Source organism: Panulirus ornatus, chromosome 6 (assembly GCF_036320965.1).
Source record: "Panulirus ornatus isolate Po-2019 chromosome 6, ASM3632096v1, whole genome shotgun sequence".
NCBI classification, from domain to species: Eukaryota; Metazoa; Arthropoda; class Malacostraca; order Decapoda; family Palinuridae; genus Panulirus; species Panulirus ornatus.
This window is the reverse complement of record NC_092229.1, coordinates 22,767,155-22,792,402: the sequence shown is the minus strand read 5'-3', so window position 1 is coordinate 22,792,402 and position 25,248 is coordinate 22,767,155. Positions and strand designations below refer to the sequence as shown.

General features: G+C 41.4%; 1 protein-coding gene across 1 annotated transcript in view; it reads left to right on the top strand.

The window, feature by feature from the left end:
- The window catches only part of LOC139749127 (ATP synthase subunit d, mitochondrial-like), a 65,808-nt gene that overhangs the window by 13,647 nt on the left and 26,913 nt on the right, over window positions 1–25,248 (top strand). Inside the window, exon 2 of the mRNA XM_071662749.1 lies at window positions 5,554–5,722. Within this exon, the coding sequence (XP_071518850.1) occupies window positions 5,554–5,722 (169 nt within the window). The remainder of the gene's footprint in view (window positions 1–5,553; window positions 5,723–25,248) is intronic.

Genomic DNA, 25,248 nt, shown 5'->3' with positions numbered 1-25,248 from the left:
TTTCTCCATTCAAATGTATCTCAAAATTAACTTACCTTGCCCTTATTCACATTTACTCTCAGCTTTCTTCTTTCACACACTTTACCATACTCAGTCACCAACTTATGCAGTTTCTATCCCAAATCAACCACCAGTTCAGTACCATCAGCGAACAACAACTAACGCTTCCCAAGCCCTCTCTTCCACGACAGACTGCATACTTGCCCCTCTATCCAAAGCTCTTGCATTCACCTCCCTAACAACCCCATCCATAAATAAGTTAAACAACCATGGAGACATCATGCACCCCTGCCGCAAACCAACATTCACTGGGAATTATTCACTTTCTTCTCTTCCTACTCATACACATGCCTTACATCCTTGATAAAAACTTTTCACTGCCCCTAGCAACTTACCTCCCACACCATATATTCTTAATACTTTCCAAAAAGCATCTCTGTCAACTCTTATCAAATGCCTTCTCCAGATCCATAGATGCTACATACAAATCCATCTGTTTTTCTAAGTATTTCTCATACATTTTTCAAAGCAAACACCTGATCCACACATCCTCTACCACTTCTGAAACCACACTGCTCTTCTCCAATCTGATGCTCTGTACATACCCTTACCCTCTCAATCAATACCCTCCCATAAAATTTCCCAGGAATACTCAACAAACTTATACATCTATAATTTGAACACTCGCCTTTATCCCCTATGCATGCATTCTGCCAATCCTCAGGCACTTCACCATGAACCATACATACATTGAATATTCTCATCAACCAGTCAACAGCACAGTCACCCCCTTTTTTTAATAAATTCCACTGCAATACAGTTTAGACCCGCCGCCTGCCGGCTTTCATCTTCCACAAAGCTTTCACTACCTCTTCTCTCTTTACCAAACCATTCTCCCAGACCCTCACACTTTGCACACCACCTCGACCAAAACACCCTATATCTGCCACTCTATCATCAAACACATTCAACAAACCTTCAAAATACTCACTCCATCTCCTTGTCACTTCACCGCTATTTGTTATTACCTCTCCATTAGCCCCCTTCACTGATATTCCCATTTGTTCTCTTTTCATACGCACTTTATTTACCTCTTTCCAAAACATCTTTTTATTTTCCCTAGAATTTAATGATACTCTCTCACCCCGACTCTCATTTTCCCACCTCTTCACCTCACACCTTTCTCTAGACTTCCTGCCTCTTTCTTTTATACATCTCCCAGTATTTGGCACTACTTCATTGGAAAAATCAGTATTTCGCACTTCTTCATTGCAAAAATCACCCAACACCTCTCTTCTCTTTCACTGACAATCTTACATCTTCATCTCACCACTCACCACTCTTTCTAATCTGCCCACCTACCACCTTTCTCATGCTACTGGCATCTTTTGCACAAGCCATTGCTGCTTCCCTAAATACATCCCATTCCCCCCCTTGCGTCATTTGCTCTCACCTTTTTCAATTCTGCACTCAATCTCTCCTGGTACTTCTTCACACAAGTCTTCTTTCCAAGCTCACTTACTCTCACCACTCTCTTCTTTTCTGAAAATTTCTACAAATTTTCACCTTTGCCTCCACAAGATAATGATCAGACATCCCTCCAGTTGCCCCTCTCAGCACATTAACATCCAAAAGTCTCTCTTTCACACGCTAATCAATTAACATGTAATCCAATAATGCTCTCTGGCCATTTCTCCTGCATATGTACGTATGCTTATGTTTTTTTCATACAGATTCACCTTATCATGCGTTAGCGAGATAGCGTTAAGAACAGAGGAGTGAGCCTTAGAGGGTATATCCTCACCCCCCCCCCCTGTTCCTTCTTTTGGAAAATTATAAATGGGAGGGGAGGATTTTCAGTCCCCACTCCCTCCCCTTTTAGTCAGCTTCTAGTACGCGCAAGGAATAGGTGGGAAGTATTCTTTCTCCCCTATCCCCAGGGATATATACTTACATATATCTCTCTTTTTAAACCAGAGAGAGAGAGAGATGGTCTATGTGTGGTGAGGTGGCGATGGGAATGAATAAAGGCAGACAGTGTGAATTGTGTGCATGGGTATATATGTATATGTCTGTGTGTGTATATATATGTGTACATTGAGATGTATAGGTATGTATATTTGCGTGTGTGGACGTGTGTGTATATACGTGTATGGGGGTGGGTTGGGCCATTTCTTTCGTCTGTTTCCTTGCACTACCTCGCAAACGCAGGATACAGCGACAAAAAAAAAAAAAGAAAATAAAATATCTCTTTTTAAACCAGGTATTCCCAATCACCCGTCCTTTTGCAGCACAAATCTACATTCTCTTCATTTCCATGTACAACACTGAACAACCCATGTACACCAATTATACCCGCAACTGCCACATTACTCACCTTTACATTCAAATCACCCATCACTGTAACCTGGTCTCATGCATCAAAGCTGCTAACACACTTGGCTGCTCCCAAGGCACTTGCCTCTCATGATCTGTCTTCTCATGACCAGGTGCATAGGGACCAATAATCAACCATCTCTCTCCATTCACTTTCAGTTTTACCCATATCATTATAGAGTTTACTTTCTTACACTCCATCACATATTCCCACAACTCCTGCTTCAGGAGTAGTGCTCCTCCTTCCCTTGCTCTTGTCCTCTCACCAACCCCTGACTTTACTCCCAAGACATTCCCAAACCACTCTTCCCCTTTACCCTTGAGCTTCATTTCACTCAGAGCCAAAATATCCAGGTTCCTTTCCTCAAACATACTACCTATTTCTCCTTTTTCTCTTCTTGATTACATCCACAGACATTTAAATGCCCTAATCTGAGCCTTCGAGGAAGATGAGCACTCGCCGCATGACTCCTTCTCCTTCCCCTTGTAGAAAGTTGAAATACAAGGATGGGAGGGTTTCTAGCCCCCTGATCCCGTCTCCTTTAGTCGCCTTCTACGACATGCGGGGAATGTGTGGGAAGTATGATTTGTTTTATGACCTCCAACCCAGTGATGTGATGCCATCTTACTGGTCTAAGAAAATGGGTATTTTTCAAGTAAAGTGAAAAACATTTTCTTCTGAATTGAAAGAACATTGTATAAGGAAAGTAAAACAACCAAGAGACAATTGATATAAGCCTAAATTTGTCCAGGGAGAAATAACAGATGTTTAGGGAGAGCACATTACTAAGTGGCTAAGCAGTATGGTGCTTACATGTCTTGCAAATCGGTGCATGGTTCTTCTCTCATTTGCATAAATCCTATCTGCAACTTCTGCTTATATTAATGCCCATTTTACATGCCTCCATTGCCTTTGAATATCTGTATAATTTCATTATGATACTTGTGTGTCTTTTGGTGGTATTAGGATGCTATTTGCTTTTTGTTTTTTATGGAGAGCTGAATATGTAGTGATAGTAAAGAATCAATATTTGGAGAAAACTTACAACAAAAGTGTGTTTGCTTTATACATATACAAATCCTTAACAGAACAAAATATTTTAATTAAGGCATAGAATTGATTTGATGGAATAGAAGCCTGTGACCGTTATATCTGAAGTTAAGCTCAAGAACTATTGAGTTGAAATCTTTCTTTCTTTCAAACTATTCGCCATTTCCCACATTAGCGAGGTAGCGTTAAGAACAGAGGACTGGACCTTTAAGGGAATATCCTCACCTGGCCCCCTTCTCTGTTTCTTATTTGGAAAATTAAAAAAAATGAGAGGGGAGGATTTCCAGCCACCCACTCCCTCCCCTTTTAGTCGCCTTCTACGACATGCAAGGAATACATGGGAAGTATTCTTTCTCCCCTGTCCCCAGGGATAAATCCCTAATGATACTTTACAATATAATGTTATCAAATTTAGTAAAAATGAATCTGCTGCCTTCCCACAAAAGCCAAAAAGTTATGTATAAAACCAATAAGGATTCAGTCAATCCTTGTTTGTGAACACAAGGAAAAATACAAAACAATTATTCATTCACACGTTGTTGATATTTTGAAATGCAAATGCATCATATTCTTCTGACTTAAAGTTTGGAGCGTGTAAGCCAGTCAAAGTCTTGAACTTTGCGTTGAGCTCCAGGGTTGATCATCACATTAATAAGTGAAGGCTTGTTTTCTTCTTCAAAAGCCTGACTAACTGCCTCTTGCAGTTCAGGGACAGACTTACAGAAGAAACCAGTTTCACTGAACATTGAAGCCATGCATTCATAGTGTACAGTTGGCAGAAGTGGTGATGGTGGAGTTGCAATATCAGCATCCATTCCATCTCTTATTTCATTGAACAATTCCTTGTCCAATTCCTTGATATATCTTTGGCAAAATACATTCTATAGGATAATTTAGAAATTTTCAATAGGAATCTAAATAATTGAGAAAAGTATGTGTATACACTAGTCGAGGTATTATGCACAAGGAACAAGAAATTATATGAGTTTCACTCGTGCAAAATCAATAATAGTTGTTTTAACTGAAGTTATCCTTTACTGGTTTGGTCACTGCACCAAAGAAAGTAAAAATATCTAAAGAGGTTACCTAGTAGAGCAGCTAAGATAATACATGAATTAAGAGGCTGAGGACTACAAAGCTGTGGCATAAGATAGGGTGTGTGTTTTATATGTGCATACCTACATAGAAGTAAAGACATAGTACTTATATGCAATGTTAGGAAGATGGAGCAACAGGAGTGTAAAACTCTTTCCCCACAAAACGCAAATAGTATTCACCATGGCGAGGAAAGAGAAAGTGGGGGCAGGGGGCTGATAACACCCTTCAGGTTACCGATTCAGCTTGATTATATTGGTAGTGAATAGTTCTTCAAGAAATGCAACACCAAAGTGATGTTAAAAAGTCCTGGTTTAGTGTTAGGTTAGTGGATGGTCGGAATTAATGAAGAAATTGGGCAATGAATGCTGGCATTATGTAGAGATTTAAAAGGCTATATATTGGCCTAGAACATTCAGGAGATGGGGCCCCACATGTGTAGAACAATCTTCCCTTACTATATAATCAGGTGTAGTTACAAATAGATGATTACCCAGTCTGTGCCAGGATACCTTTCACTGACCATCCCTGAGGGAATCATGAATGGCTAGGTTGGCTGTGAGCTGACTGTCATGTCCAAGATTTGAATCCTGGTGAGCCTGTGTATGATTCATAATTGGTGACATTAACCACAACAGACCCAATAGTGGTTATGGCTTTAACTAGAATCCATTACATTATAATCAAGACATTTCTGCTGGCTGTCTCTAGTGTATGTCTTTTTTATAATGATATTATTTCCAAGATACTGATTAGTTAATTATTTCTACATCCATGCAGATTACTTTTGTATAACTGGTTTTTTATTTGATTAACCAGTTCACTACTGCATGTCTTCCTAAGAATTCATCTACAGGTATATATTTTAAGAAAAGAGTTTGCTGTATACTAGCTAATTTACTGTTAAAAAGACCCATGATTCAGTTGCATTCAAATTAAGCTTGCACTTTACCTGAAAGCTTACATTTTACTAGATCAGATAAACTGCATAAGTGTGACCTAAATTTTGTATCTTTTTCTGAAAATTGCAGAGTTTTGTCACTTCCTGAGTCTGCCCCCAAGATAGACTTTGCTGCCTATAGTGCTCGTATTACTGTTCCTGGTATGGTGAATGAGTTCCAGAAGCAGTATGAGGCCTTGGAAATACCATACCCCTCTGACGCTGTATCTGCACAGATTACAGATATGGAAAAGAAATCTGTAAGTTTCCCTCTGTTCAGAAGAAATTTATTCGTCATTTGTGTTCTAATATTTAGATAGGAGATACAGGAAGATGATTTAGCCTTTTTTTTTTCTTAATATATAATTTCAAAAAATCAGAGTTGCTTTGAAGAATACATTGTTTTGATATGGGTATGCTAGTTTATGTTAATGGGAATCAAGTTGGAAGGGAATATTTATTACTTTGAATTAAGATTATCTAAGAACCATTGGCCTCATCATTTTGAAGGGTTCATGTTCTTGGAGATTGGTTGTTGTAGCTGATAAGTGAAATTGTGCTCAAAACCAATAATATACACAGTCTAACTTCTGTGTATGAACAGTACCTGAAAAAAAACATGGCTTACCATCAGTATACAACTGTCTGTCATGATGTAATTTAGATGATATTTCAAAAAACTTGTTGAAAAGATTACTGAAAAGAGTGATGATGAAGACATGGCTAACCCCACTAGCTTTTCCTCCCTTTTCACACTGCCCAAGCATCTTTAATAAACATCAAATGATGGCTTTACATACTATACCAGTAACTTCCCTTTGCACTTGTACTGTTCTTACTTTTTTATACATACTGAAATTGATATACTTAGGAAGGCTCTAAAAGTTTTTAAGTGACCATAGTGAGCCTGACCACTGTTTGGGAACAGTGATCTGCACTTCTCTACATAAGGTATGTTACTCTCTGGTAAGTGGGACAAGAATCTGAATTTATTTTGTTAGTAGTTGCAAGAAAAATACCCAATATCTTGCTCCACTATCATTGTGAAATACTTATTGACAAAATATGAAATGCCATCTTCATTTATTTCATTATTAAAGGCAAAAAGTACTAAGTAAATAGCCAGTTGCATGATTGAGGTTCAAGTGAAAGTTTTGGTGGTGGTGATGCAGCAAAGACGGTAGGAGTAAAGACCACATGTCTGTTGGCCCTCCTACTTATTTTGTGTTATTGCGTGTATTGATATACTTTACAAACTGATTCATTTCACAATAAACACATAAGAAGTGAGGTGCAGTTACATGATTTTTTTTTTCAGAAGCCAACTATTGCATCTTGAATGAACATATTTAATGTCATTTTCATCACCTTTATAGTAAACAAAAGTATTCATTATTCCCCTATACTGTAAGTACAGCCACGAGTAAGGTTAGAAGAGAAAGTCTTGGTAGTGTTACAGCAGAGATAGTGGCCCTCCCTCCAGCTTGTAGTGGCAATGTAACCTGAATTATTATATTGTATTACTAGGCATAATTATCTTTCTTTCATACACATTTACATGATTATGTACAAATTGGTATTTCATTTCAATCCAGGCACAGAAGAAAAGAAACAAGATTCATAGCCCTTTAGATGCCATAATTGATTTCAATGGGTTCCTCAAGATTTCCATTCTCCACTCAGAAATGAGTGTTGATTTATTCTTACTTAGTTCTCATTTCATAATATTCCAGACTTTATTTATCCAACATAGAGATAGAGAGAAAGAATACTTGCCACATATTCCCCGAGTGTTGTAGGAAGTAATTAAGACGGATGGTGGAAGGGTGTTTGGAAACATTCTCTCTCTTGTATTTCAGTTCCTAAAAGTTGGCATGAGAAGCATGGGAGGTAGGTTGATTAGAAAGGGTAGTGAGTGGTGGAATGAAGAAGTAAGATTATTATTGAAAGAGAAGAGATAGGCATTTGGACGATTTTTGCAGGGAAAAAATGCAATTGAGTGGGAGATGTATAAAGGAAAGAGACAGGAGGTCAAGAGAAAGGTGCAAGAGGTGAAAAAGAGGGCAAATGAGAGTTGGGGTGAGAGAGTATCATTAAATTTTAGGGAGAATAAAAAGATGTTCTGGAAGGAGGTAAATAAAGTGCGTAAGACAAGGGAGCAAATGGGAACTTCAGTGAAGGGCGCAGATGGGGAGGTGATAACAAGTAGCGGTGATGTGAGAAGGAGATGGAGTGAGTATTTTGAAGTTTTGTTGAATGTGTTTGATGATAGAGTGGCAGATATAGGGTGTTTTGGTTGAGGTGGTGTGCAAAGTGAGAGGTTAGGGAAAATGATTTGGTAAACAGAGGAGAGGTAGTAAAAGCTTTGCGGAAGATGAAAGCCAGCAAGGCAGCAGGTTTGGATGGTATTGCAGTGGAATTTATTAAAAAAGGGGGTGACTGTATTGTTGACTGGTTGGTAAGGTTATGTAATGTATGTATGACTCATGGTGAGGTGCCTGAGGATTGGCGGAATGCTTGCATAGTGCCATTGTACAAAGGCAAAGGGGATAAGAGTGAGTGCTCAAATTACAGAGGTATAAGTTTGTTGAGTATTCCTGGTAAATTATATGACAGGGTATTGATTGAGAGGGTGAAGGCATGTACAGAGCATCAGATTGGGGAAGAGCAGTGTGGTTTCAGAAGTGGTAGGGGATGTGTGGATCAGGTGTTTGCTTTGAAGAATGTATGTGAGAAATACTTAGAAAAGCAAATGGATTTGTATGTAGCATTTATGGATCTGGAGAAGGCATATGATAGAGTTGATAGAGATGCTCTGTGGAAGGTATTAAGAATATATGGTGTGGGAGGCAAGTTGTTAGAAGCAGTGAAAAGTTTTTATCGAGGATGTAAGGCATGTGTACGTGTAGGAAGAGAGGAAAGTGATTGGTTCTCAGTGAATGTAGGTTTGCGGCAGGGGTGTGTGATGTCTCCATGGTTGTTTAATTTGTTTATGGATGGGGTTGTTAGGGAGGTGAATGCAAGAGTTTTGGAAAGAGGGGCAAGTATGAAGTTTGTTGTGGATGAGAGAGCTTGGGAAGTGAGTCAGTTGTTGTTCGCTGATGATACAGCGCTGGTGGCTGATTCATGTGAGAAACTGCAGAAGCTGGTGACTGAGTTTGGTAAAGTGTGTGAAAGAAGAAAGTTAAGAGGAAATGTGAATAAGAGCAAGGTTATTAGGTACAGTAGGGTTGAGGGTCAAGTGAATTGGGAGATAAGTTTGAATGGAGAAAAACTGGAGGAAGTAAAGTGTTTTAGATATCTGGGAGTGGATCTGGTAGCGGATGGAACCATGGAAGCGGAAGTGAATCATAGGGTGGAGGAGGGGGCGAAAATCCTGGGAGCCTTGAAGAATGTGTGGAAGTCGAGAACATTATCTCGGAAAGCAAAAATGGGTATATTTGAAGGAATAGTGGTTCCAACAATGTTGTATGGTTGCGAGGCGTGGGCTATGGATAGAGTTGTGCGCAGGAGGGTGGATGTGCTGGAAATGAGATGTTTGAGGACAATGTGTGGTGTGAGGTGGTTTGATCGAGTAAGTAATGTGAGGGTAAGAGAGATGTGTGGAAATAAAAAGAGCGTGGTTGAGGGAGCAGAAGAGGGTGTTTTGAAATGGTTTGGGCACATGGAGAGAATGAGTGAGGAAAGATTGACCAAGAGGATATATGTGTCGGAGGTGGAGGGAACGAGGAGAAGTGGAAGACCAAATTGGAGGTGGAAAGATGGAGTGAAAAAGATTTTGTGTGATTGGGGCCTGAACATGCAGGAGGGTGAAAGGAGGGCAAGGAATAGAGTGAATTGGATCGATGTGGTATACCGGGGTTGACGTGCTGTCAGTGGATTGAATCAGGGCATGTGAAGCGTCTGGGGTAAACCATGGAAAGTTGTATGGGGCCTGGATGTGGAGGGGGAGCTGTGGTTTTCGGGCATTATTGCATGGCAGCTGGAGACTGAGTGTGAATGAATGGGGCCTTTGTTGCCTTTTCCTAGTGCTACCTCACACACATGAGGGGGGAGGGGGATGGTATTTCATGTGTGGCGAGGTGGCGATGGGAGTGAATAAAGGCAGACAGTGTGAATTGTGTGCATGGGTATATATGTATGTGTCTGTGTGTGTATATATATGTGTACATTGAGATATATAGGTATGTATATTTGCGTGTGTGGACGTGTATGTATATACATTGTGTATGGGGGTGGGTTGGGCCATTTCTTTCGTCTGTTTCCTTGCGCTACCTCGCAAATGCGGGAGACAGCGACAAAGCAAAAAAAAAAAAAAATGTTGGAATTAAAGGAGCCAAACAATCAGTGCTCATCCTCCATGAAGTCTCAGGTTAGGGAGAAGAAAGGAGAGATAGGAAATATGTTTAAGGAAAGAAACCTGGATGTTTTAGATCTTGAGTGAAATGAAACAAGGGTAAGGGAGAAGAATGCTTTAGGAATATTATAGTGGTAAAGTCAGGGGTAAGGGTGATGATGAGAGCTAAGAATGGGTTAGCACTTCTGCTGAAGTAGGTGTTGTGAGAATGTGTGAAAGAGGGTAAGGTGAGCTCCAGAGTGATGTTGGTGAAAGTGAGAGTGGATTATGAGGTGGGTGATTGTTAGTGCTTATGCATTTGGCCATGAGAAGAATGTTGAGGAGAGGCAGGGATTTTAGAGTGCATTTGCAGTTTTTATGCAAGAGATCTGGTATTAGTGATTTATATGTAAAAGTGAGTAATATGGCAATAATGGTATTTTTGGGGGGCGTGGGGTATGCAATAAGGTGAATAGAAATGGTGGACAGCTTTTGGAGTTGTGTGCTGAAAAAGGCTTGGTGACAAGGAACACCTGGTTACAAAGAGTGACATATTTAATTGTATGTGGGTGAGAAGGAAGGATGGTATTTGGTTAATATTGTTACTTTCTAATTGATCGGCCTGGAAAAAAGAGAAGACTTGGAGTTGAATGAGCTGGTGTGATGTCTGGTGTGTAAAAGTGAAGATTTGTAGAGGTTTTTGGAAAACAGTATGAGTGAGGGGAGGGTGGTGAAAGTAAGTGAGCATAGAAAAGAGATGCATCTGAAGAAAGACGAGGAGAGATTGAGCACAGAATGTCAAAAGATGTGTGTAATCAGAGCTAAGGGAACGGGTGAGGAATGAGAGTTACATTAAACCCTCGATTTAATGGACCCTGATATATTGGATTTTGGATTTAACAGACGATTTTAGAAATTAAAAGACTTCAAAAATCTCAAACACTGCACCATGTGTTTTCATATCACATTTGTTTTTGGTAATGTGGGGTAGACTCGATTTGATTTAGTCTTAGTCTGCCTCAAGCTGTCGTGGGGTCAGGTTGTATACAGAATGTTTCTGTTATTTCGGAACTTTGACTTTATTTATTAAATGATTTTGAAATCCTTACAATTCAAATAGAATCAAGTGATTGTAAGAGGTGCAATAAAAGCTGGTAGTCCATCCTCACCTTATTATAAAGAAGTATCCTATATCAGGAGAGGGTTGGCATCTCCTCTATCTCAGTCTGACTCCTGCCTCCTACTGCCCGGCGAGCATTCCCACACTGCTGGGTGCCCACCACCCAACTATTGTACCCCACACTAAATCCTACACCACTTCACAAAATTTTGGTAGCTAAATGTGACATTTAATTATAACAAAAACAGAACTAAAAACAAGAAAGCAATAAGAAAGAGAATGAAATTAAAATTCGAACTTGTAAGGTATGAGGTAAATTTACACGCAAATCACTGCTCAGTAATGGTACACTTCCTTTACATGCAAACAGAACAAAAATAACATAGATTAGTGTGTTCACTCCTCACAGGAGCCATGAAAAACATAATCTTGCAAGTGTGCTGGGCAGTCTCACATGGTCAGGGCACCACTGCCTGAGGCTGGGTGTTGTCATAATTGGGGGCAAAGCTGCTGCTGGTCAATACTCGCATTGACCCATGGATGTTGTGGTGATTGGTGAAATCTGGGGCATAGGTGACTTTTTTTTTTTTTTTTTTTGCAAAGACAGGCAGCCACTGCCATCCAGCTTCACTGAGTATTGTCTATGCAGCTTTACCTCCACTACCACACCCAACCTGTCCCACATCTTCGAAGCGATGTTCTGCACACAGAACAGCTGGGGCAGTGTAGTGGCATCACCTGCTAAGCCGCCCTGTTTCACAGAGCAGTTCTCCATTGCTGATTTGTCAGATAATGTTGCTGGGACACCATCTCGCAATTGTCTTCTTGCTACCAACTGTGCGGGTGACTTAATCCCCCTCTCTTAAAGGGGGAGTTGAGATTGCCTGAGTCACTTGGCTATTGTGCAGGCTACTTCCAACACCTGTGTTGCCTCTCAACACGTTTGGTTGCCTTTACCGCTGCTTGGGCTCATTCATTGGACTGGGGGAAGTAGGCTGAGGAGATGCAGGGCATGGTCCCCCCCCTTTTGGGTTTTTTTTTTTTGGAAAACTTCTGTCTCCTCTCTGTCTAGATTGGTTCCCCCATCGTAAGTGATTTCCTTGGGTGCACCCCATCTCTTGAAGAAGGTGACCAGCCTTGTGATAACTTGGGATTTTCCTGCATGGTTTCATATCCTACTCTGCGCCATGTAAGAGGTGCAGTTAAAGCAGGTAGTCCATCCGCCCAACTATTGTACCACACAGTAAACTCTATAGTGTTAGAGGACTTAAAAGAAAGCGTGTGAACTTAAATGTGACACAGAAATAGGTAACATTCAGTTTAATGGACTTTTAGCATTAACAGATACCCTTCCCTTCATTAGTCTGTTAAGTTGAGGGTTTACTATATTTAGGAAAACAGTGCTGGCACATGTAAGAAAAGTGTGTAGAATGCAGAAGGTAGGAGGTGTGTAGATGAGAAAGGGTTGTGAGTTGTGGGTTGATGGTGTAAAGTTGCTAGCAAAAGAGAAAAGAGGTGTATGGGTGGTACTTAGAGGAAAAGAGTGAAAATGATTGGGAGATGTGTGGTAGAAAGTGGTGGGAGGATAACAGGAAGGTGCAGGGGCTAAAACAGAGGGTAAATGAGAGATAGGGTGAGTGAGTATCAGCAAACTAAAGGAGAATGAAATGCTTTAGAAGTAAGTAAATAGTGTGAGAAAAACATGCTAACAATGAGAACATCATTGAAGGGGGGAAAATGGGGAACTGGTTACAGGCAATGATGATGTGAAAAGGAGATGGAGTTAGTAATTTGGAAGACTTTAATAGGGGTGATGATAGGGTGGCATTACACATGATATCTAGAGACTGAGTGTATACTTATTTATTTCTATCTTTTTAAACCAGGTATTCCCAGTCACTAGTGGTTTTTCAACACACAAATCTACAAGCTCTTCACCATTTCCATTTACAACACTAAACACCCATGTACATCAATTATTCCCTCAACTGCCACATTACTCACCTCTGCATTCAAATCACCCATCACTATAACCCGGTCTCGTGCATCAAAACTGCTAGCACACTCACTCAGCTGCTCCCATAACAGTTGCCTCTTATGATCTTTCTTCTCATGCCCAGGTGCATAGGTACCAATAATCAATCACCCATCTCTTGCCATCCACTTTCAGTTTTACCCATATCAATCTAGAGTTTACTTTCTTACACTTAATCATGTACTCCCACAACTCCTGTTTCAGGAGTAGTGCTACTCCTTCCTTTGCTCTTGTCCTCTCACCAACCCCTGACTTTACTCCTAAAACATTCCCAAACCACTCCTCCCTTTACCCTTGAGCTTCTTTTCACTCAGAGCCAAGACATCCAGGTTCCTTTCCTCAAACATAGTGCCTATCTCTCCTTTTTTCTCATCTTGGTTACATCCACACACATTTAGACACCCCAGTCTGAGCCTTTGAGGAGGATAAGTACTCCCAGCATCACTCCTTCTTCTGGTTTCCCTTTTAGAAAGTTAAGATACATAGAGGAATGGGTTTCTATCCCCCCGTTCCCATTCCCTTTAGTTGCCTTCTACGACACGCAGGGAATGCGTGGGAAGTATTCTTTCTCCCCTATCCCGGGGATAAAAAATATAATCATTCTTTTATCATATTTGATCGCTGTTTCCCACGTGAGTGAGGTAGCGCCAGGAAACAGACAAAGAATCGCCCAGCCACTGGAACACACATATATGATATATATATATTATATTATATATATATATATCTTTCTTTCTTTCAAACTATTCGCCATTTCCCGCATTAGCGAGGTAGCGTTAAGAACAGAGGACTGGGCCTTTGAGGGAATACCCTCACCTGGCCGAATTCTCTGTTCCTTCTTTTGGAAAATTAAAAAAAAAAAAACGAGAGGGGAGGATTTCCAGCCCCCCGCTCCCTCCCCTTTTAGTCGCCTTCTACGACACGCAGGGAATATGTGGGAAGTATTCTTTCTCCCCTATCCCCAGGGATAATATATATATATATATATATATATATATATATATATATATATATATATATATATATATATATATATATATATATATATATTTTATTTTTTATTTATTATACTTTGTCGCTGTCTCCCGCGTTTGCGAGGTAGCACAAGGAAACAGACGAAAGAAATGGCCCAACCCTCCCCCCATACACATGTATATACATACGTCCACACACGCAAATATACATACCTACACAGCTTTCCATGGTTTACCCCAGACGCTTCACATGCCTTGATTCAATCCACTGACAGCATGTCAACCCCGGTATACCACATCGCTCCAATTCACTCTATTCCTTGCCCTCCTTTCACCCTCCTGCATGTTCAGGCCCCGATCACACAAAATCTTTTTCACTCCATCTTTCCACCTCCAATTTGGTCTCCCTCTTCTCCTCGTTCCCTCCACCTCCGACACATATATCCTCTTGGTCAATCTTTCCTCACTCATTCTCTCCATGTGCCCAAACCACTTCAAAACAACCTCTTCTGCTCTCTCAACCACGCTCTTTTTATTTCCACACATCTCTCTTACCCTTACGTTACTCACTCGATCAAACCACCTCACACCACACATTGTCCTCAAACATCTCATTTCCAGCACATCCATCCTCCTGCGCACAACTCTATCCATAGCCCACGCCTCGCAACCATACAACATTGTTGGAACCACTATTCCCTCAAACATACCCATTTTTGCTTTCCGAGATAATGTTCTCGACTTCCACACATTCTTCAAGGCCCCCAGAATTTTCGCCCCCTCCCCCACCCTATGATCCACTTCCGCTTCCATGGTTCCATCCGCTGCCAGATCCACTCCCAGATATCTAAAACACTTCACTTCCTCCAGTTTCTCTCCATTCAAACTCACCTCCCAATTGACTTGACCCTCAACCCTACTGTACCTAATAACCTTGCTCTTATTCACATTTACTCTTAACTTTCTTCTTCCACACACTTTACCAAACTCAGTCACCAGCTTCTGCAGTTTCTCACATGAATCAGCCACCAGCGCTGTATCATCAGCGAACAACAACTGACTCACTTCCCAAGCTCTCTCATCCCCAACAGACTTCATACTTGCCCCTCTCTCCAAAAGTCTTGCATTTACCTCCCTAACAACCCCATCCATAAACAAATTAAACAACCATGGAGACATCACACACCCCTGCCGCAAACCTACATTCACTGAGAACCAATCACTTTCCTCTCTTCCTACACGTACACATGCCTTACATCCTCGATAAAAACTTTTCACTGCTTCTAACAACTTTCCTCCCACACCATATATTCTTAATACCTTCCACAGAGCATCTCTATCAACTCTATCATATGCCTTCTCCAGATCCATAAATGCTACATACAAATCCATTTGCTTTTCTAAGTATTTCTCACATACATTCTTCAAAGCAAACACCTGATCCACACATCCTCTACCACTTCTGAAACCACACTGCTCTTCCCCAATCTGATGCTCTGTACATGCCTTCACCCTCTCAATCAATACCCTCCCATATAATTTACCAGGAATACTCAACAAGCTTATACCTCTGTAATTTGAGCACTCACTCTTATCCCCTTTGCCTTTGTATATATATATATATATATATATATATATATATATATATATATATATATATATATATATATATATACATATATATATATATGTATATATATTTTGCTTTGTCGCTGTCTCCCGCATTAGCAAGGTAGCACAAGGAAACAGACGAAAGAATGCCCCAATCCACTCACGTACACATGTATATACATACACGTCCACACATACACACACACACATATACATACCTATACATCTCAGCGTATACATATATATACACACACAGACATATACATATAAACACAGGTACATAATTTATACCGTCTGCCTTTATTCATTCCCATCACCACCTCGGCACACATGAATTAACAACCCCCTCCCCCATCATGTGCGCAAGGTAGCGCTAGGAAATGACAACAAAGGCCACATTCGTTCACACTCAGTCTCTAGCTGTCATGTAATAATGCACCGAAACTACAGCTCCCTTTCCACATCCAGGCCCCACAAAACTTTCCGTGGTTTACCCCCAGACACTTCACATTCCCTGGTTCAATCAATTGACAGCACATCGACCCCGGTATACCACATCGTTCCAATTCGCTTTATTCCTTGCACGCTTTTCACCCTCCTGCATGTTCAGGCCCTGATCACTCAGAATCTTTTTCACTCCATCTTTCCACCTCCAATTTGGTCTCCCACTTCTCCTCGTTCCTTCCACCTCTGACACATATATCCTCTTTGTCAATCTTTCCTCACTCATTCTCTCCATGTGACCAAACCATTTCAAAACACCCTCTTCTGCTCTCTCAACCACACTCTTTTTATTACCACACATCTCTCTTACCCTATTATTACTTAATCGATCAAACTACGTCACACCACATATTGTTCTCAAACATCTCGTTTCCAGCACATCCACTCTCCTCTGCACAACTCTATCCATAGCCCACGCCTCACAACCATATAACATTGTTGGAACCACTATTCCTTCAAACATACCCATTTTTGCTTTCCAAGATAATGTTCTCAACCCACACATTTTTCAATGCTTCCAGTACTTTCACCCCCTCCCCCACCCTATGACACTTCCGCTGCCATGGTTCCTTCCGCTGCCAAATCTACTCTCAGATATCTAAAAACTTTCTCCAGTTTTTCTCCATTCAAACTTACCTCCCAATTGACTTGTCCCTCAACCCTACTGTACCTAATAACCTTGCTCTTATTCACATTTCCTCTCAGCTTTCTTTCACACACTTTACCAAACTCAGTCACCAGCTTCTGCAGTTTCTCACATGAATCAGCCACCAGCGCTGTATCATCAGCAAACAACAACTGACTCACTTCCCAAGCTCTTGCATCCACAACAGACTGCATACTTGCCTATCTTTTCAAAACTCTTGCATTCTACTCCCAAACAACCCCATCCATAAACAAATTAAACAACCGTGGAGACATCATGCACCCCTGCCGTAAACCAACATTCACAGAACCAATCACTTTCCTTTCTTCATACTCAAACACATGCCTTACATCCTTGATAAAACTTTTCACTGCTTCTAACAACTTGCCTCCCACACCATATGTTCTTAATACCTTCCACAGAGCATCTCAATCAACTCTATCATATATAGCATTTATGGATCTGGAGAAGGCATATGATAGAGTTGATAGAAATGCTGCTTGGAGGGTATGAAGAGTATATGGTGTGGGAGTCAAGTTGTTAGAAGCAGTGAAAAGTTTTTATTGAGGGTGTAAGATATGTATATGAGTAAGAAGAGAGGAAGGTGATTGGTTCTCAGTGAATGTTGGTTTGCAGCAGGGGTGCGTGATGTCTCCATGGTCGTTTAATTTGTTTTTGGATGGGGTTGTTAGGGAGGTGAATGCAAGAGTTTTGGAGAGACGGGCAAGTATGCAGTCTGTTGTGGATGAGAGGGCTTGGGAAGTGCATCAGTTTTTGTTCGCTGTTGATACAATGCTGGTGATTGATTCGGGTGAGAAACTGCAGAAGCTGGTGACTGAGTTTGGTAAAGTGTGTGAAAGAAGAAAGCTAAGAGTAAATGTGAATAAGAACAAGGTTATTAGGTACAGTAGGGTTGAGGGACAAGTCAATTGGGAGGTAAGTTTGAATGGAGAAAAACTGGAGGAAGTGAACTGTTTTAGATATCTGGGAGTGGATTTGGCATCGGATGGAACCATGGAAGAGGAAGTGAGTCACAGGGTGGGGGAGGGGATGAAAGATCTGGGAGCATTGAAGAATGTGTGGAAGGTGAGAACAATATCTCGGAAAGCAAAAATGGGTATGTTTGAAGGAATAGTGGTTCCAACAATGTTATGTGGATGCGAGACATGAGTTATAGATAGAGTTGTGCGGAGAAGGGTGGATGTGCTGGTAATGAGATGTTTGAGGACAATATGTAATGTGAGATGGTTTGATCGAGTAAGTAATGAAAGGGTAAGAGAGATGTGTCGTAAGAAAAAGAGTGTGGTTGAGAGAGTAGAAGAGGATGTAATGAAATGGTTTGGTCACATGGAGAGAATGAGTGAAGAAAGAGTAACAGAGGATATATGTGTCAGAGGTGGAGGGAATGAGGAGAAGTGGGAGGCCAAATTGGAGGTGGAAGGATGCTGTGAAAAAGATTTTGAGCGATCTGGGCCTGAACATGCAGGAGGGGGAGGGGGTTGTTATTTCATGTGTGGCGAGGTGGCAATGGGAATGAATAAAGGCAGACTATGAATTATGTACATGTGTACATATGTATATGTCTGTGTGTGTATTTGTATGTATACGTTGAGAAATTTATTAAAAAAGGGGGGTGACTGTATTGTTGACTGGTTGGTAAGGTTATTTAATGTATGTATGACTCATGGTGAGGTGCCTGAGGATTGGCGGAATGCGTGCATAGTGCCATTGTACAAAGGCAAAGGGGATAAGAGTGAGTGCTCAAATTACAGAGGTATAAGTTTGTTGAGTATTCCTGGTAAATTATATGGGAGGGTATTGATTGAGAGGGTGAAGGCATGTACAGAGCATCAGATTGGGGAAGAGCAGTGCGGTTTCAGAAGTGGTAGAGGATGTGTGGATCAGGTGTTTGCTTTGAAGAATGTATGTGAGAAATACTTAGAAAAGCAAATGGATTTGTATGTAGCATTTATGGATCTGGAGAAGGCATATGATAGAGTTGATAGAGATGCTCTGTGGAAGGTATTAAGAATATATGGTGTGGGAGGCAAGTTGTTAGAAGCAGTGAAAAGTTTTTATCGAGGATGTAAGGCATGTGTACGTGTAGGAAGAGAGGAAAGTGATTGGTTCTCAGTGAATGTAGGTTTGCGGCAGGGGTGTGTGATGTCTCCATGGTTGTTTAATTTGTTTATGGATGGGGTTGTTAGGGAGGTAAATGCAAGAGTCCTGGAAAGAGGGGCAAGTATGAAGTCTGTTGGGGATGAGAGAGCTTGGGAAGTGAGTCAGTTGTTGTTCGCTGATGATACAGCGCTGGTGGCTGATTCATGTGAGAAACTGCAGAAGCTGGTGACTGAGTTTGGTAAAGTGTGTGGAAGAAGAAAGTTAAGAGTAAATGTGAATAAGAGCAAGGTTATTAGGTACAGTAGGGGTGAGGGTCAAGTCAATTGGGAGGTGAGTTTGAATGGAGAAAAACTGGAGGAAGTGAAGTGTTTTAGATATCTGGGAGTGGATCTGTCAGCGGATGGAACCATGGAAGCGGAAGTGGATCATAGGGTGGGGGAGGGGGCGAAAATTTTGGGAGCCTTGAAAAATGTGTGGAAGTCGAGAACATTATCTCGGAAAGCAAAAATGGGTATGTTTGAAGGAATAGTGGTTCCAACAATGTTGTATGGTTGCGAGGCGTGGGCTATGGATAGAGATGTGCGCAGGAGGATGGATGTGCTGGAAATGAGATGTTTGAGGACAATGTGTGGTGTGAGGTGGTTTGAGCGAGTGAGTAACGTAAGGGTAAGAGAGATGTGTGGAAATAAAAAGAGCGTGGTTGAGAGAGCAGAAGAGGGTGTTTTGAAATGGTTTGGGCACATGGAGAGAATGAGTGAGGAAAGATTGACCAAGAGGATATATGTGTCGGAGGTGGAGGGAACGAGGAGAAGAGGGAGACCAAATTGGAGGTGGAAAGATGGAGTGAAAAAGATTTTGTGTGATCGGGGCCTGAACATGCAGGAGGGTGAAAGGAGGGCAAGGAATAGAGTGAATTGGAGCGATGTGGTATACAGGGGTTGACGTGCTGTCAGTGGATTGAATCAAGGCATGTGAAGCGTCTGGGGTAAACCATGGAAAGCTGTGTAGGTATGTATATTTGCGTGTGTGGAACTAGTAACATTTATGGGGGGGGGGGGTAGGGCCATTCTTTCGTCTGTTTCCTTGCGCTACCTCGCAACGCGGAGACAGCGACAAAGTATAAAAAAAAAAAAAAAAAAAAACGAGAGGGGAGGATTTCCAGCCCCCCGCTCCCTCCCCTTTTAGTCGCCTTCTACGACACGCAGGGAATATGTGGGAAGTATTCTTTCTCCCCTATCCCCAGGGATAATATATATATATATATATATAATATATATATATATTATATATATATATATATATATATATATATTATATATATATATATATTTTATTTTTTATTTATTATACTTGTCGCTGTCTCCCGCGTTTTGCGAGGTAGCACAAGGAAACAGACGAAAGAAATGGCCCAACCCTCCCCCATACACAGACTATACTACGTCCACACACGCAAATATACATACCTACACAGCTTTCCATGGTTTACCCCAGACGCCTCACATGCCTTGATTCAATCCACTGACAGCATGTCAACCCCGGTATACCACATCGCTCCAATTCACTCTATTCCTTGCCCTCCTTTCACCCTCCTGCATGTTCAGGCCCCGATCACACAAAATCTTTTTCACTCCATCTTTCCACCTCCAATTTGGTCTCCCTCTTCTCCTCGTTCCCTCCACCTCCGACACATATATCCTCTTGGTCAATCTTTCCTCACTCATTCTCTCCATGTGCCCAAACCACTTCAAAACAACCTCTTCTGCTCTCTCAACCACGCTCTTTTTATTTCCACACATCTCTCTTACCCTTACGTTACTCACTCGATCAAACCACCTCACACCACACATTGTCCTCAAACATCTCATTTCCAGCACATCCATCCTCCTGCGCACAACTCTATCCATAGCCCACGCCTCGCAACCATACAACATTGTTGGAACCACTATTCCCTCAAACATACCCATTTTTGCTTTCCGAGATAATGTTCTCGACTTCCACACATTCTTCAAGGCCCCCAGAATTTTCGCCCCCTCCCCCACCCTATGATCCACTTCCGCTTCCATGGTTCCATCCGCTGCCAGATCCACTCCCAGATATCTAAAACACTTCACTTCCTCCAGTTTCTCTCCATTCAAACTCACCTCCCAATTGACTTGACCCTCAACCCTACTGTACCTAATAACCTTGCTCTTATTCACATTTACTCTTAACTTTCTTCTTCCACACACTTTACCAAACTCAGTCACCAGCTTCTGCAGTTTCTCACATGAATCAGCCACCAGCGCTGTATCATCAGCGAACAACAACTGACTCACTTCCCAAGCTCTCTCATCCCCAACAGACTTCATACTTGCCCCTCTCTCCAAAAGTCTTGCATTTACCTCCCTAACAACCCCATCCATAAACAAATTAAACAACCATGGAGACATCACACACCCCTGCCGCAAACCTACATTCACTGAGAACCAATCACTTTCCTCTCTTCCTACACGTACACATGCCTTACATCCTCGATAAAAACTTTTCACTGCTTCTGACAACTTTCCTCCCACACCATATATTCTTAATACCTTCCACAGAGCATCTCTATCAACTCTATCATATGCCTTCTCCAGATCCATAAATGCTACATACAAATCCATTTGCTTTTCTAAGTATTTCTCACATACATTCTTCAAAGCAAACACCTGATCCACACATCCTCTACCACTTCTGAAACCACACTGCTCTTCCCCAATCTGATGCTCTGTACATGCCTTCACCCTCTCAATCAATACCCTCCCATATAATTTACCAGGAATACTCAACAAGCTTATACCTCTGTAATTTGAGCACTCACTCTTATCCCCTTTGCCTTTGTATATATATATATATATATATATATATATATATATATATATATATATATATATATACATATATATATATGTATATATATTTTGCTTTGTCGCTGTCTCCCGCATTAGCAAGGTAGCACAAGGAAACAGACGAAAGAATGCCCCAATCCACTCACGTACACATGTATATACATACACGTCCACACACACACACACACACATATACATACCTATACATCTCAGCGTATACATATATATACACACACAGACATATACATATAAACACAGGTACATAATTTATACCGTCTGCCTTTATTCATTCCCATCACCACCTCGGCACACATGAATTAACAACCCCCTCCCCCATCATGTGCGCAAGGTAGCGCTAGGAAATGACAACAAAGGCCACATTCGTTCACACTCAGTCTCTAGCTGTCATGTAATAATGCACCGAAACTACAGCTCCCTTTCCACATCCAGGCCCCACAAAACTTTCCGTGGTTTACCCCCAGACACTTCACATTCCCTGGTTCAATCAATTGACAGCACATCGACCCCGGTATACCACATCGTTCCAATTCGCTTTATTCCTTGCACGCTTTTCACCCTCCTGCATGTTCAGGCCCTGATCACTCAGAATCTTTTTCACTCCATCTTTCCACCTCCAATTTGGTCTCCCACTTCTCCTCGTTCCTTCCACCTCTGACACATATATCCTCTTTGTCAATCTTTCCTCACTCATTCTCTCCATGTGACCAAACCATTTCAAAACACCCTCTTCTGCTCTCTCAACCACACTCTTTTTATTACCACACATCTCTCTTACCCTATTATTACTTAATCGATCAAACTACGTCACACCACATATTGTTCTCAAACATCTCGTTTCCAGCACATCCACTCTCCTCTGCACAACTCTATCCATAGCCCACGCCTCACAACCATATAACATTGTTGGAACCACTATTCCTTCAAACATACCCATTTTTGCTTTCCAAGATAATGTTCTCAACCCACACATTTTTCAATGCTTCCAGTACTTTCACCCCCTCCCCCACCCTATGACACTTCCGCTGCCATGGTTCCTTCCGCTGCCAAATCTACTCTCAGATATCTAAAAACTTTCTCCAGTTTTTCTCCATTCAAACTTACCTCCCAATTGACTTGTCCCTCAACCCTACTGTACCTAATAACCTTGCTCTTATTCACATTTCCTCTCAGCTTTCTTTCACACACTTTACCAAACTCAGTCACCAGCTTCTGCAGTTTCTCACATGAATCAGCCACCAGCGCTGTATCATCAGCAAACAACAACTGACTCACTTCCCAAGCTCTTGCATCCACAACAGACTGCATACTTGCCTATCTTTTCAAAACTCTTGCATTCTACTCCCAAACAACCCCATCCATAAACAAATTAAACAACCGTGGAGACATCATGCACCCCTGCCGTAAACCAACATTCACAGAACCAATCACTTTCCTTTCTTCATACTCAAACACATGCCTTACATCCTTGATAAAACTTTTCACTGCTTCTAACAACTTGCCTCCCACACCATATGTTCTTAATACCTTCCACAGAGCATCTCAATCAACTCTATCATATATAGCATTTATGGATCTGGAGAAGGCATATGATAGAGTTGATAGAAATGCTGCTTGGAGGGTATGAAGAGTATATGGTGTGGGAGTCAAGTTGTTAGAAGCAGTGAAAAGTTTTTATTGAGGGTGTAAGATATGTATATGAGTAAGAAGAGAGGAAGGTGATTGGTTCTCAGTGAATGTTGGTTTGCAGCAGGGGTGCGTGATGTCTCCATGGTCATTTAATTTGTTTTTGGATGGGGTTGTTAGGGAGGTGAATGCAAGAGTTTTGGAGAGACGGGCAAGTATGCAGTCTGTTGTGGATGAGAGGGCTTGGGAAGTGCATCAGTTTTTGTTCGCTGTTGATACAATGCTGGTGATTGATTCGGGTGAGAAACTGCAGAAGCTGGTGACTGAGTTTGGTAAAGTGTGTGAAAGAAGAAAGCTAAGAGTAAATGTGAATAAGAACAAGGTTATTAGGTACAGTAGGGTTGAGGGACAAGTCAATTGGGAGGTAAGTTTGAATGGAGAAAAACTGGAGGAAGTGAACTGTTTTAGATATCTGGGAGTGGATTTGGCATCGGATGGAACCATGGAAGAGGAAGTGAGTCACAGGGTGGGGGAGGGGATGAAAGATCTGGGAGCATTGAAGAATGTGTGGAAGGTGAGAACAATATCTCGGAAAGCAAAAATGGGTATGTTTGAAGGAATAGTGGTTCCAACAATGTTATGTGGATGCGAGACATGAGTTATAGATAGAGTTGTGCGGAGAAGGGTGGATGTGCTGGTAATGAGATGTTTGAGGACAATATGTAATGTGAGATGGTTTGATCGAGTAAGTAATGAAAGGGTAAGAGAGATGTGTCGTAAGAAAAAGAGTGTGGTTGAGAGAGTAGAAGAGGATGTAATGAAATGGTTTGGTCACATGGAGAGAATGAGTGAAGAAAGAGTAACAGAGGATATATGTGTCAGAGGTGGAGGGAATGAGGAGAAGTGGGAGGCCAAATTGGAGGTGGAAGGATGCTGTGAAAAAGATTTTGAGCGATCTGGGCCTGAACATGCAGGAGGGGGAGGGGGTTGTTATTTCATGTGTGGCGAGGTGGCAATGGGAATGAATAAAGGCAGACTATGAATTATGTACATGTGTACATATGTATATGTCTGTGTGTGTATTTGTATGTATACGTTGAGATGTATAGGTATGTATATTTGCGTGTGTGGATGTGTATGTATATACATGTGTATGTGGGTGGGTTGGGCCATTCTTTCGTCTGTTTCCTTGCGCTACCTCGCTAATGCAGGAGAGAGCGACAAAGCAAAATAAATAAATGAATATAATTATACTTGATCGCTGTCTCCTGCATTAGCAAGGTAGCATCTTGGTTACATCCACACTCATTTAGACACACTAGTCTGACCCTTCAAGGAGGATAAGCAATCCCTGCATGACTCCTCCTTTTTCCCCATTTAGAAAGTTAAAATACAAGGAGTTGCCTTCTATGACATGTGGATAATACACAGGAAGTATTCTTTCTTCCTTATCCTCAGGGATGTCATTATTATTATTGTTATTAGATGGCGACTAAAGGGGATGGGAGTAGGGGGGCTAGAAACCCTCCCCTCCTTTGTAATTCAGCTTTCTTAAAGAGGAAACAGAAGAAGGGGTCATGCGGGGAGTGCTCATCCTCCTCGAAGGCTCAGATTTTGGTGTCTAAATCTGTGTAGATGTAACCAAGCTGAGAAAAAAGGAGAGGTGTGTAGTATGTTGAGGAAAGGAACATGGATGTTTTGACTTTGAGTGAAACCAAGCTCAAGGGTAAAGGGGAAGAGTGGTTTGGGAATGTCTTGAGAGTAAAGTTAGGGGTTGGTGAGAGGACGAGCAAAAGAACGAGTAGAACTACTCGTGAAGCAGGAGTTGTGGGAGTATGTGATAGAGTGTAAGAAAGTAAACTTCAGATTGATATGGGTAAAACTGAAAGTGGATGGAGAGAGATGGGTGATTATTGGTGCCTTATGCA